At 50.0% G+C, this 13,931-nt stretch overlaps 1 protein-coding gene across 3 annotated transcripts in view; it reads right to left on the reverse strand.

The window, feature by feature from the left end:
* ZEB2 (zinc finger E-box binding homeobox 2) overlaps nt 1-13,931 on the reverse strand; it is a 165,214-nt gene that overhangs the window by 35,312 nt on the left and 115,971 nt on the right. For 2 of the 3 annotated variants that reach the window (XM_029072398.2, XM_029072399.2), the window contains exon 4: nt 11,318-11,389. In XM_029072398.2, coding sequence (XP_028928231.1) covers nt 11,318-11,389 — 72 coding nt within the window. The remainder of the gene's footprint in view (nt 1-11,317; nt 11,390-13,931) is intronic. The other variant, XM_029072400.2, reaches the window with a different exon arrangement.

A 13,931-nucleotide genomic window follows, 5' to 3' on the forward strand; every position in this document is an offset into this window, starting at 1 on the left:
GACTCCCGAGCCCGGGCTCTTTCCACTGAGCCGCGCTGCTTCTCTGACGCCAGGCTGCCCTCCGCTTTAGCAACCTGGGCGGAGGGGAGCGTCTTCGAGAGGTGGAGAGGGTCACCCGGGTCACCGGCTGAGAGGGGTCGAACGGGGCAGGGGCGGGACCGGGGGGCAGCTTCCGTCGCCGCTCCGCTCTGGCCAGGGGGGATTCCAAGGGACAGTGCTTGGCACATTATAAGCGCTTAACAAATACCATCAGCATTATTATCATTATCATTATTATTATTATTATTATGTGACGGCAAGGACCGGGGGGGAGGCTGAGCTCACCTTCGCTTGACATTCAAAACTGTCTTAGCCCGTCCGAGGGGGGCGCAGCGGGGACGGGGAAGGAAACACCTCCTAGACTGGAAGCTGGCTGTGGGCAGGGCACGCGTCTACCAGCTCTCTCGGAGAGAAGCAGCATTGTCTAGCGGAGAGAGCACGGGCTGGGGAGCCAGAGGTCATGGGTTCCATTCCCGGCTCCACCACTTGTCAGCTGTGTGACTTTGGGCAGGTCGCTTAACCTCTCTGAGCCTCAGTCACCTCATCTGTAAAAGGGGGATCAAGACCGGGACCCCCACGTGGGACAACCCGATCAGCGCTTGGCACGCAGTAAGCGCTTAACCAATGCCATTATTATCATTATTATTATCATTATTAATCCCAGTTCCGGCACTCATCTACCCTGAGACCTCATGCAAGTCACTTTGCTTCTCTGTGCCTCGGTTACCTCATCAGTAAAACGGGGGTTAATCACGGGAGCCCTAGGTGGGGCAGGGACCGTGTCTGACCCGATTAGCCTGTATCTACCCCGGCGCTTTAGTACGGGGCCCGGGACATAGTAAGCACTTAACCACAATTATTAGTTTATTATTATCATTACTGTTATTACTCTCCATGGCACTCGATACGGTGCCCTGTACTCAGTAAGCACTCAATAAATACCACCGATCGACCGGCCGACGGATTAATAAATGCAGAGACGGTATCGCTTGCCATTACTGTGGCCCAGTGGAAAAGACACGGGCCTGGCGGACGGGGGCCTGAATTCTAATCCCGGCTCCACCACCTGCCTGCTGTGTGACCTGGGGCAAGTCGCTTCACTTCTCTGTGCCTCAGTCGCCTCATCTGTAAAATGGGGATGAAGGCTGGGAGCCCCACGTGGGACCACCTGGTTCCCCCGTGTCTCCCCCAGCGCTTAGAACAGTGCTCGGCACATAGTGAGCGCTTAACAGATACCGACATTATCATTATTATTATTCTTCTCCGGGCCACAGTCTCCTTATCTGTAAAATGGAGATTCAGTACACATCTCCCCTCTTAGGTCTCGAGCCACACGTGAAACCCGGAAGCGGCGAGTCTCAATAGAAAGAACATGGGCTTGGGAGTCGGCGGTCACGGGTTCTAATGCCGCCTCCACCACTTGTCAGCTGTGTGACCTTGGGCAAGTCATTTAACTTCTCTGTGCCCCATTTAGCTCATCTGTAAAATGGGGATGAAGACTGTGAGCCCCGTGTGGGACAACCTGAATACCTTGCATCTACCCCAGCGCTTAGAACAGTGCTCGGCACATAGTAAGCACTTAAATACCAACAGTATTATTATTATTGCATCTACCCCCGCATTTAAGCGTGCTCGGCACACAGTAAGCGCTTAATTCCAAAATTACTATCGTTAGTAGTATTACAGAAGCAGCGTGGCTTAGTGGACAAAGCCCAGGCCTGGGAGTCAGAGGTCATGGGTTCTAATCCCGGCTCCGCCGCTTATCAGCTGCGTGACTTTGGGCAAGTCACTTCACTTCTCTGTGCCTCAGTGACCTCACCTGTAAAATGGGGACTATGACTGTGAGCCCCAAGCGGGACCACCTACCCGATGACCTTGTACCTACCCCAGCGCTTAGAACGGTGCTTGGCCCATAGTAAGCGCTTAACGAACGCCATCATCGTTATTATTATCACTCTTCTTCCTCGGGGGCCGGAGCGTGGCTCGGCCTCCCCAGCCATCCATCCGACCCCAAGAGAGCCCCGGGGGGAAAATCCCTCCGGACCGGTCCCTTAAAGGTGTCTCATTTCCCTCCGCGGGTCCGGTCGGGAGTTCCTCCGACCGGCCTGATCTGCAGTGACAAATTCCACCCACACAGACCGCCGGTTGAGACCTGATACCCTGGGGAAGAGTGTTTTGGAGGAGCCCTTAAAAACGAAAAAGCGGAAACCAAACTCCAACCCCTCCCCCCTCGGCCAGGAGAGGAGACACTCGAGGAGCTTTGGAGACCAGTTATTTCTTGTGGAAACTCCTCCTGCGAGGTGGAGATAGCTGCTTTTAATCGCAAACAGAGCTAATAAAACCGCAGCCTTCGTTAGCCAGGAAGTGACAGGTACTCATTGGGGCTAGCTGATTACCCACTGGAAACCATCTCGCCTTTCTAACCTGCCAAGTTTTACTTCTGTTTTCCTCTTCTTTGAATGCTTTTTTGGTCGTTTTGTTTTACATTCTTCCGAGCTTTTTCTGCCCCCCGCTTCAAAAAACACGCTTACTCATGGGGCGACGTTCATGAAAATGTGAATTTTTTTTTTAATCGCGATTTGCACGGTGGGCAGCCGACCGAGGGACGGAGGTAAATCTGAGAACTTAAAAACGGGTCTGGCCCCGAATGACGAGGACACGGGACACGCTCACTTTATTCGCCCGACCTCTCTGTTGTTAAGCCTTTTAGGAGCTATTAGAGTTATCTCGCCAATGGATCTGGTACAGTGAAGTAATAAAATATCCCCTTAATTCGGGACTAGAAGTAACTTATGCACCCGCTTGTAAAGTCTGGGTGAGGTCTAGGAAGTCGGTTCGTTAAACAGCTTTAACGCGGGCCTCGTGTGAGGGCGCCGAAAGGAGGAGAGAGTCGTTCGACGAAGGCGGCGGCGGGCCACAGGACCCGCTGCGACTTTCGCCTCTCTCTGCCCGGGACAGGCGGCGCTCGGCCCGTGCTCGTCCGCGCCGACCTGGCCGCTCAGTCTCTCCTGAACGTGGGCCGTGACCTCCCTTTGGGCTTTTCCCCCCAGAGGACCCGTAGAGAGTAGGGGGACGGGGAGGCGGAGTCGGGAGGCTGGGATTATCCCACGCAAGGAATCCCGCTGGGAATCTCCGTGGGGGGAAATGGAAGGTGAAGCTGGAACGCCAAGTCAATCTGAGAAGGGGGTAGGTGGTTTTTAATAATTGGGGCCCGTGGGGGGAATGGATGGGGGTCTCTGATACGCTCCAGGAATAACCACAGTTATGGAGGGGGAGGGTCCCTCTGCTTCCAATAATCGATCGGTGATATTTAGACTGGAAGCTCTGCCACTTGCCAGCTGTGTGACTTCGGGCAAGTCGCTTAACTTCTCGGTGCCTCGGTTCCCTCATCTGTAAAATGGGGATTAAGACTGTGAGCCCCACGTGGGGCACACAGAGTAAGCGCTTAACAGATACCAACATTATTATTAAATGCTCAGTATAGTGCTCTGTACACAGTAAGCACTCGATAATAATAATAATAATAACAATGTTGGTATTTGTTAAGCGCTTACTATGTGCAGAGCACTGTCCTAAGCGCTGGGGTGGATACAGGGTCATCAGGTTGTCCCACGTGAGGTTCACAGTCTTCATCCCCATTTTACAGATGAGGTAACTGAGGCACAGAGAAGCAATCAATGCCATCGATTGATCGACCGAGCGCTTATCATATTCAGAGTACTGTAGTAATAACAGTAACGGTGATGGTACCTGTTAAGCGCTTGCTATGTGCTAAGCACTGTTCTAAGCACTGGGGTGGATACAAGGTAATCGGGTTATCCCACGTGGGGCTCACAGTCTTCATCCCCATTTTACAGATGAGGTAACTGAGGCACAGAGAAGCAATCAATGCCATCGATTGACTGACCGAGCGCTTATCATATTCAGAGTACTGTAGTAATAACAGTAACGGTGATCGTATCTGTTAAGCGCTTAGTGTGTGCCAAGCACTGTTCCAAGCACTGGGGTAGATATAAGGTAATCAGGTTATCCCACGTGGGGCTCAGTCTTAATCCCCATTTCACAGATGAGGTAACTGAGGCACAGAGAAGCAAAGTGGTTTGCCCACAGTCACACAGCTAACAAGTGGCAGAACAGGGATTAGAACCCACAACCTCTGACTCCCAAGCCCGGGCTCTTTCCAGTAAGCCCCGCTGCTTCCCTGTACTGAAGGAGAGTAAAATGCGATAGAGACGACAGCACCGATCCCTGCCCTCAAGAAGCTTCCGGTCACGTTGTAAGCCGGTCAAAGGGCAGGGGCTGTCTTTATCTGCTGCCGATTTGTCCATTCCAAGCGCTTAGTACAGTGCTCTGCACGTAGTAAGCGCTCAATAAATACTATTGAATCTCCCACTCCCCGTCTCATCTCCGCAGAAGGCCTCGCGGGGCCGTGGGGGAGAGGGCTTGAATCCTGACCAGGGAGGATGGACCCTTGCTCAGATGAATCCTGTGTGGCTCACCTTCCCGCTCTTTCACCGGGATTAGCCCGTCTTCCCCTGGAGTATTCTAGGATGGATTGTCCTCAGTTGGGACTTCTGGACAATGGACGAGAACTTAGTTCTCAGTTCTCTGTCTGGCTTGAGTCGCCCTCCGAGCCGCCACGTCTGCCAGAGCCTTAGGCTGTGTTGGATGAAGAACTGCAAGAAGCCAAGTGGCCTCGTGGGTAGAGCAAGGGGCCTAAAAGTCAGAGGGACCTGGGTTCCAATCCAACTTTTCTGCTGTGTGAACTTGGGCATCCTCGCCAGGAAGGCGAAGGGCGGGGAGGAGCTAACAGACTCCCCTCTCTCCTCTCCAGGCGGGACGGGGACCTCGCCAGGACATCAGGAAGAAGAAAAGAGTGGGAAAGCTGGGAGAGGAAGGCGGAGGAGAAGATGTCCCCCGCGGGGTCCGTCTCCACTTCATCCCTCTCTGGTCTTCCGGAACGAGACCCAAGGGGAATCCTTCGAGATCCTTAGCACGTAAGAGGAGCGGTATTTCTATTCTTCCACCACTTAGTACAGCGCTCTTCACTTGGTAAGCCTTCGGATACGATCGATTGACCGATTTTTTACTCCTCCCCTCCTCCCCAGCTCCGAGCCTTCTTCCGGAGAGGGATTCAAGTCGGCAGGGAGCGGAGGGAAGAGAAGCGGAATGAAGAACGCGTGCGGTTCGGCCACGATGACCCCCGACGGAGAAGGCGCCTGCTACGACCCGGCATAAAGACGGCTTCCCAACGCGGTTTATCCCAGCGGGAGGAGTGGCGCGTTCTGGCTCTCGGAGAAGGTAAGAGCCGGGACCAAAAGTGACCCTGCCCAAGTGGCTCGCGCCGAGATGCTTTCTTCTAGCGAAGGAGTTGGCGCTGGAAGCTTATTTCTAGGCCCAGTAACTACGCTAGTAGCACGTCTGAGGAAAATAGAACTTTCACACATTCAGCTAGAAAAACACCACTGGGCTCCTCAGGTCTTGGTTTGCTCCCTCGATTTGCATTCATGCTAATGAGATGAGGAGCTGCATATCCCCATGACGAGCAGGGTGGAGACGAACAATATTTTACCCTCCCTCCCAATCTTCTCCGACAATCGTATTTTTCTCCGCCCGTCCAAACACACCAGATTAGCCTGTTGCGGGCGGGGAACGCGTCTGTTATATCGGTATGTTGGATTCTCCCAAGCGCTCGGTACAGTGCTCCGCACGAGGTAAGTGCTCAGTAAATAAAACTGAGTGACCGATGAGCCTGTAGACAGCCAGGCCCATATAAAATGCCTTGTTTTCCAGGAACCGAGATGGAAAGATTGGTCACGGACTGCATGGAAAATTAGGGCTTGGGATTCCGGATACCGGTGCTAGGTCCATTTTGGGTCTCAGATGGACACCAGACATACCCGACGTCACAGAGAAGCAGTGTGACCTAGCGGCTAGAGCCCGGGCCTGGGAGTCAGAAGGACCTGGGTTCAAATCCCGGCTCCTCCACTCGTCGGCCGTGGGACCTTGGCCGAGTTACTTTACTTCTCTAGGTCTCAGTTACCTCATCTGTAAAATGGGGTTTAGGACTGTTGAGCCCCGTGTAGAATAGGGACTACATCCAACCTGATGAGCTTGTATCTACCCCGACGCCTGGCACGTAGCAAGTGCTTAACAAATACCACAATTCTTATTCTTATTATTGTTATTATCATTATTATTATTACATGAGTGACAGTGAGTTGGTAGCGTGGCCTAGAGGAAATAGCACGGGCCCAGGAGTGAGAGGACTTTTTGCCTTCTGTGCGGCCCATTGGGTGAGTCACTAAACTTCTCAGTGCCTCAGTTGTCCCACCCGTAAAATGGGGATTGAATACCTGTTCTCCCTCCTAATTGGACTGTGAGCCCACTGTGGGACAAGGACCGTGTCCCATCTGATCGACTTGAATCTACCCCGGGCTTAAAACGGTGCTTTAAATTATTTGTTATACGGTATTTAGTCATATTAACGTCTGTCTTGCCTTCTAGACTGTAAGCTCATTATGGGCAGGGAACATGTCTGCTAATTCTCTTGCGTCGTACTCTCCCAAGCTCTTGGAACAGTGCTCTGCACAGAGTTAGCGCCCAATAGTTACCACTGATTGACACTTACTAAGCGTCATTTAAAAAGACGTCATGATGTCACATGCCCTGTTTTGCGCGTATGACGCCTCTCCCCACCTTACACTCCAGAGTTGTCAAAATCCCCTCCGTTCTCTGGGAATCGACAGCAGGGGAGGAAGAAAGGGACTGAAAATCCAAATCCCGCACATAAAGATACGGGGGCTGTGGCCGGGGACCAGATCAGCTGGAAACTGGACTTTCTCCGTGGTGTAAGATCAGACAAGTGGCCACCCTCGGACCGCAGGTGTCACCCGGGGACACAGTAGGACTCCACTGCCCAGACCCAACAGGGCACCAGCAGCAGGAGGCTGCTCTGTCGGTGGGCGGGGAGGCACCGGATCCCTTGGACGGGATCTCTGCAGGAAGCCTGGGAAGTGAGGCCCAGCCCCTCTGGGATTAGGGGGAGGTGCCACACACGCAGCTGGTGCTCAATAAATGTCAACAGTCCCAGCGGGAGAGCCAACCTCTCTGCTGGGAAAGATCAGCGGGGAGAAAGACGGGTTTGGAAAGACCCGGCCTCCTTCGGACCACCATTACAATCCCCTCCGAGTTAACCTCCAGGACCACTGTTTTGGAAGGATTTGGCTACTCTCTACCTCACTGCTTCTTCCCCAGCACGTATCCTGGAAGGTTGCTGTTCCAAAAGCCTGGGGGGGCAGGAGGACCTGGGTTCTAATCCCAGCTCCGTCACTTGTCTCCTGGGTGACCTTGAGCAAGTCACTTAACTCCTCTGGGCCTCAGTTCCCTCAACTGTAAAATGGGGATTAAGACCGTGAGCCCCAAGTGGGACAGGGACTGCATCCAACCTGATGACTTTGCATCTTCTCCAGCACTTTGAACAGTGTCTGGCACATAGAAAGCACTTAAATGCTATATAAAAAAAGAGAGTCCACACTTCAATCTGGGCTCTAATCTCTTCCCTCCCAAATTGAACGTTTCTACGGGAACCACCACCTTCTTCCCCCTCTCTCCTCACCCTCCCACTTTCTGCTGCCCCGTCTACTAGGGGCAAACACTCCCAGGGGCTTCCGATCAACTATCACCTCAGAACTTCTGCAACACAATCGTTCGATTGTATTGCACTCTCCCCAGTGCTTAATACAGTGCTCTGCACACAGTGAGCCCTCAAAAAATAGCACTGGTCGATGGATTGCGCAGCCCCAACCCCCAATAGCCCTCCCGGACGTATCGACACAGACCCTCTACTATTAAAGCCCTTTCTCGTCTGCAAATCTGTCTTTCCGTTCTCTTCCTCCTCTCTGTGATTTATTCCTCCCGTTAGATTGTAAACTCCTGAAGGACAGGGATCGGGATTTCTAACTCTACTGTGCTCTCCCAAGTGTTTAGTTCAGGACTTTGTAGGCAGGAGGCAGGCGAAGCGATACAGTGACTGTACGGGACTTCGGTGCCACTGCAAAGACCAAACGCTTGGTTTCGTTTTAATGGTGTTTGGGAAGCGCTTACTACGTGTCAGGTGATGTTCTAAGCGCTGGGACAGTTAGAAGACAATCAGGTTGGATACAGTCCCCGTTCCTCTAGGGGCCCCCAGTTAAAATCAGAGAATTCAACAGCTTTCTCTGAGTTCTCCAGAGGATTCAAGCGCACTCATAAGCAACCGGCAGATACATGAAGGGAACGAAGGCCCTGGGAGAGGAGGCTTTTGGGAGAGAGGGAGGCGATCCGTGCAAGGGAACGGGATCACTTCTTAAACTGACTCAGAGGAACCGTCTCATTTGGCTGATGGGACACTTCGACGACAGAACCGAAAAACATCGAAGGAGGTGGAAACGGGAAGATCGTGGTGTCCGGGGGAAGGGGCTCCACAATTAACCAAGCAAGAAAATTCTAGAATCCTCTAAATCACCCCCTGTTCCTATTAACACTCAATTCTCAACACTAAAAAACGAGGTGCCTCCTTATTTAATTAAATCATTTTACGGTATTTCTGCTTTCGCACGGTGACATTTATTATAACTTACATATAGGGACTTCAGAAGTCTCCTCTCCTCATTACTTTAATGAAGGGAAAAAATTACTGACATAGTTCTGTTTTCCATTATTTCTACCACTTCCCTCCTAAGAAAATTAGCAAGTGGATTTCTGAAGTTATTTAATAAGATCTTTATAAATGGGAGCACAGCAGGAACAGTTTACTTTAGCGTGTGTCAGCGCAAGAGAGATGTGAGTGCTATCTTAATCACCTGCATTTACAACATTTCATATAAAATACCCAACGATGGTTGAAGTTGGTGCAAAATCCATGTTTGACCTGTAAACTGACAGTTGGTTTTTCATTGACACTCGCTAGTTTGGTGACAGGTAGGGTAAGGGGGAGTGAACAGAGCCTAACAAGTCACATAAATATAAACTGGAGCAGGCGATCGTATACCCTCAGCCCTTTGAAAAGAAACGAGATTTTCATCACTTGGTGCTTAACTCCAAATCAGAATACTGAAAAAAAAATCTGTTTCGCTGAACTTTCACTGTTTTATTGAGGAAAAAAGAGTCTATCGCGCAGCGATGACATTTTTTTAAAAAATCAACTTTTTCACCTCAGGAGCACATGTGGCTTTTGAGGAGAAAAAAACTAGGGAAAGCCTGGAAAATATCAAATGGAGCATTTGGGGATCATAGGCTCCTTGAGGGCGGGGACCATGTCTACTTACTCAATTAGATGCTCCCAAGCACTTAGTACAGTGCTCTGCACACAGTAACCCCTAAGTTCCAGGAGGGCAGGGACGATATCGTAGTTTCCCAAGCACTCAGTACAGCGTTCCACAGACTAAATGGTCAAGAAATGTCCCTGATTGACTGAAAAATCAAATGTGTATGTATATGTGTGTGTGTGTGTGTGTGTACACATGCACATGTGTAACGCTTTCTGTGTTCCTTATTATTTTTATTGTCATTTTGATAAAGCTTTCACTCTGATTCCTGTCTGGCTGAAGATTCCACCCTGCACTATGTGAATTCGGGCAGCCAGGGTCAATGGACGATATTCTAATCATTCAGTGGCACTTACTGAACGCCTTCTGTGCACTAAGTACCGTACTGAGCACTTGGAAATAATAATTATGGTATTTGTTAAGCGCTTACTATGTGCCAAACATTGTTCGAAGCGCTGGAGCACTGTTCTGTGGTCCCTGTCCCCGAGGAGCTTTCAGTCTAGTGGGAATGATGCAATTGTTATATTATGCAATATCATTAAGCAGTTATTATTCTAATATTCACATTCAAGTGGAGAAGCCTCCATTCCCCAAGCCACAAGAGTATATGGACTCCTTCTTGCTCCCTTCTCTCAGTCCCTTCGCTGTTTTCCGCCTTTCCGAAGCCAAACTCTCCCATTGCTTTTATTTTCTTTGATTGGTTTTGTTTCAACAGTATTCGTTCAGCGCTTACTCTGTGCCAGTAACTGTGCTAAACTCTGGGATGGATACAAGCTAAACAGACTAGATAGTCCATGTCCCAGGTGAGGCTCACAGTCTTAATCTCCATTTTACAGATGAGGAAACTGAAGGCCGGGGAAATAAAGTGACTCTCCCAAGGCCCCACAGCAGCCAAGTGGTGGAGCTGGGATTAGGACCTCTGAATCCCGGGGTCTGGGTTCTTCCCACCAGGCTTCCTAGCTGCTCTGTCCTCCCTATGGTTTCTAGACTGTGAGCCCATTGTTCATCAGGGATTGTCTCTATCTGTTGGTGAACTGTACTTTCCAAGCACTTAGTAAAGTGCTCCGCACACAATTAGCGCTCTATAAACACGATTGAATGAATGAATAAATGAATTCCCAAGGCAGAGGAAAACCTGATCCTGACTGTAATTGCCTTGTGGGCAGGGATCGTTTGAACCCAAACTATTGTACTTTACTTTTTCCGAGCGCTCCGTACAATCCCCGTACACAGAAAGTGCTCAAGGAATACCAGTGATTGATTCATTTGTAGAAACCTCAAGTGGCCAAGCATCGGCAATCTAAACGGAGGACTATGTCCACGGTCTGCCTGCGCTCCTCACCCAGTAAGCGTGGCCTAGCAGTGGGAAGCAGCGTGGGAAACAGCGTGGCTCAGTGGAAAGAGCCCGAGCTTGGGAGTCAGAGGTCATGGGTTCGAATGCCGGCTCCGCCGCTCGTCAGCTGTGTGACTGTGGGCGAGTCACTTCACTTCTCTGGGCCTAAATTCCCTCATCTGTAAAATGGGGATTAACCGTGAGCCTCACGTGGGTCAACTTGATTACCCTGTATCGACCTCAGCGCTTAGAACAGTGCTCTGCACATAGTAAGCGCTTAACAAATACCAGCATTAGTGGATAGAGCATGGGCCTGGAAGTCAGGAGGACCTGGGTTCTAATCCCGGCTCCTCCACCTGCCTGCAGTGCAACCTCGAGCAAGTCACTTCACTTCTCCGGGCCTCAGTTCCCTCATCCGTAAAATGGAGATTGAAACTGTGAGGCCTATGTGGGTCAGGGACTGTGTCTAAACGGATTAACAGGTATCTACCCTAGCGCTTAGAACAGTGCGTGACACACAGTAAGCGCTTAACGGATGCCATCGTCTTCGTCATCATTAAATACCACTGATCGATCGATTCTCCGAGAGCCAGGCCGGCAGGAGCGAAGGCAAGCCGTGCTACGCAGCCCGTCTTACCTGTACCGTTGTTTCCAGGGGTCTGGATCGTGGCTTCAGGCCGCAGGATGTCAAAGTCTTCCTTCATTTCTTCTGGGGAGAGAACACACGTCCCTCGTTAGAGCCTAGGCATCCTAGACAAGCTCACCCAAGCTGACCTCAGGGAGGCCTTTCCAAAGGCACCGATTCAATTCGACTGTATTCACTAAGCGCTTACTGTGGGCCGAGCATTGTATTAAACGCTCGAGAGAGTACAGTATGACAATGAACCGGCACGTTCCCTGCCCACAAGGAGCACCAGAAGGATGGCCTGGGGGAGACCCTCATGTGCGATTCTGCTGGTTCAGTGAATCCAATCAGGCTAGCTGGACAAGAGCCGTATTTACTTTGAAGATCGCCGCAAGCTGTGAGAAACAGAGGTGTTTATTTGGGGTAAATTAAAACTCCCTTTTTCCCCCCGGGGAGCAAGCCCCGTGAAAAATGGAAGAAAATATATCAATTTTTTTAAATTTTCCAATAAGCAGTCATCTGCAACTAAGTTGTTTGTACTTGTGAAGAATGGACACAATGGTAAATATGGGCTCGGGGCACAGAGCCAGATACATTTCGTCTCCTTAGCCTCTAGATTTGCTCCTAGGGAGTGGGTTGTGGGGAGGAGGGTTCAATTTTCGCAGCATTTGAGTGAAAGTTTCCATCTCAGTTCAACAATAATAATAATCGTGGTATCCGCCAAAGGTTCGCTGTGTGCCAAGCACTGTGTTAAGCGCCGGAGTCGTCACGGAAAAATTGGATCGGACACCGTCTCTGTCTCAATCGTCTCAGAAAAGGTTTCGAAGCGTAAACGTTTTCCCATTCAGGAGAAACACCCAGGACCCTATTCCTCTTCTTCTCTCTCTGTCGGACTCTGCCTCTCCTTCTCCTCTTTCTCCACCCAAGCCCCTCTCCCCTTCCCCACACGTTCACCACGGGCGATCCCTCGTTCCATGTCCGTCCTCAGACCGATGCCATCTGGGTATCTGGTCGGCCGCAATTACCCTGCCACTACGCTCGGGGCACGGCTGGGACGATCGTGTGGGTGGGGGAGAGGGGTCCCCCACATTTCCAGGGGTGGAGAGGTCAGATTTTGATAACTGTAGAATAAGGATTCCACCCAAATCAAGATGGGGGACTAAGGGCCTCTTGGGAACAACTTACAATTTCCTCTCAAAGCACAGAATAACAACTGGGGTGTGTGTTTAGGGCTGACAAAGTTGCAGGCACTGTGCCAGGCACTGGGCTAGATGCCGTCTGATCAGATTTAGTCCTGGTGCCGCATGGAGCTTTCAGTCTGGGGAGGGAGAAGAGGCATTGGATCCCCATTTGGCATTGGATCCCCATTTGGCATTGGATCCCCATTTTACAGGTGAGGAAATTGAGGCACAGAGAAGGTAAGTGACTCCCCCAGGGTCATAGGGCAGGACCCGGGATGGGTATCCAGGTCTCCTGACTTCCACCTGTAAATGTGCTCTTTCCACGAGGCCATGCTGCTTCTCACGGAACACACGGAAGGGCAGATGAGGACAGCTCGCTAGCTATGTTTTGCATCGTATGTTGAACATCCAAATGCGTAAACATTAGTTTTGCCATAAAGACATCATCAGAAAGAGAAAAAGGTCTGTGAGGGAATCTATCTACATGATACGGAAGGGTGTCAACCATGATCTACATTTTCTTTTCCTTTTTCTAAACCGGTAATCTTGGCTGTCATATTCTTCTAGCAATTAGTTGGTAAAATAACAGGTTCTAATGGTGTCATTCTAAGCCACACTCGAGCGCAAAATGACTTAATTCTGAACTAAGCAAGCAGTAGTCAACACTGAAGCATAAATATACCTTTAAAAAATAGTATTTGTTAAGCGCTCACTAGGTGCCAGGCGCTATACTAAGCGCTGGGGCAGAAACGAGCTAATCAGGTGGGACGTAGTCCATGTCCCACATGGTGCTCACCCTCTTGATTCCCATTTACAGATGAGGTAACTGGAGGCACAGAGAAGTTAGGTGATTAGCCCAGTGTCACACAGCAGAAAATGGGTGGAGCTGGAAATAGAACTCAGGTCCTCTGACTCCCAGATCTTCCCACTAGGCCCCATCCCTCCCAAACTTGTTTATGGATTTAAAGTTTCAAAAATAATGAATGCCATCATGTTGAAATGCATAAGTATAAAAGAGATGCTAACTTCACCCCCAACACACAATTCAGATCATTTGAAAGGGATTTGTTTAAACGTTACAAATGGCTTTGATTTTGTTCCCAGATCTGGCTTCCAGACTCCAAAAAAAAAAAAAAAAAGGTTTTCTTCAAGATATCTTGCTTACAAACATGTAGAAGTTTGCTGCACAGTTATAAAGTATTGTCAATTGTCAAAACTGATCGGTGGAAAGAATCCCTCATCTGATATTTTTATCAGTCTGCAAGAAATGAAGATGTTTCTGAGAAATTCAGCCCTAGATATAAATATCACAATTGTGTCTTTCTCATGTGATTTTTGGGTAGCAAGGAGTCACAAGAATCATATGTTTTCCATCTGAGAGCACACCAAGTCACTCATCAGGGAAAACAGTTAACAGTATTTTTTTTTTTTTTTGCATAATAGTG

This window comes from Ornithorhynchus anatinus, chromosome 9, assembly GCF_004115215.2.
Source record: "Ornithorhynchus anatinus isolate Pmale09 chromosome 9, mOrnAna1.pri.v4, whole genome shotgun sequence".
Classification (NCBI taxonomy): domain Eukaryota; kingdom Metazoa; phylum Chordata; class Mammalia; order Monotremata; family Ornithorhynchidae; genus Ornithorhynchus; species Ornithorhynchus anatinus.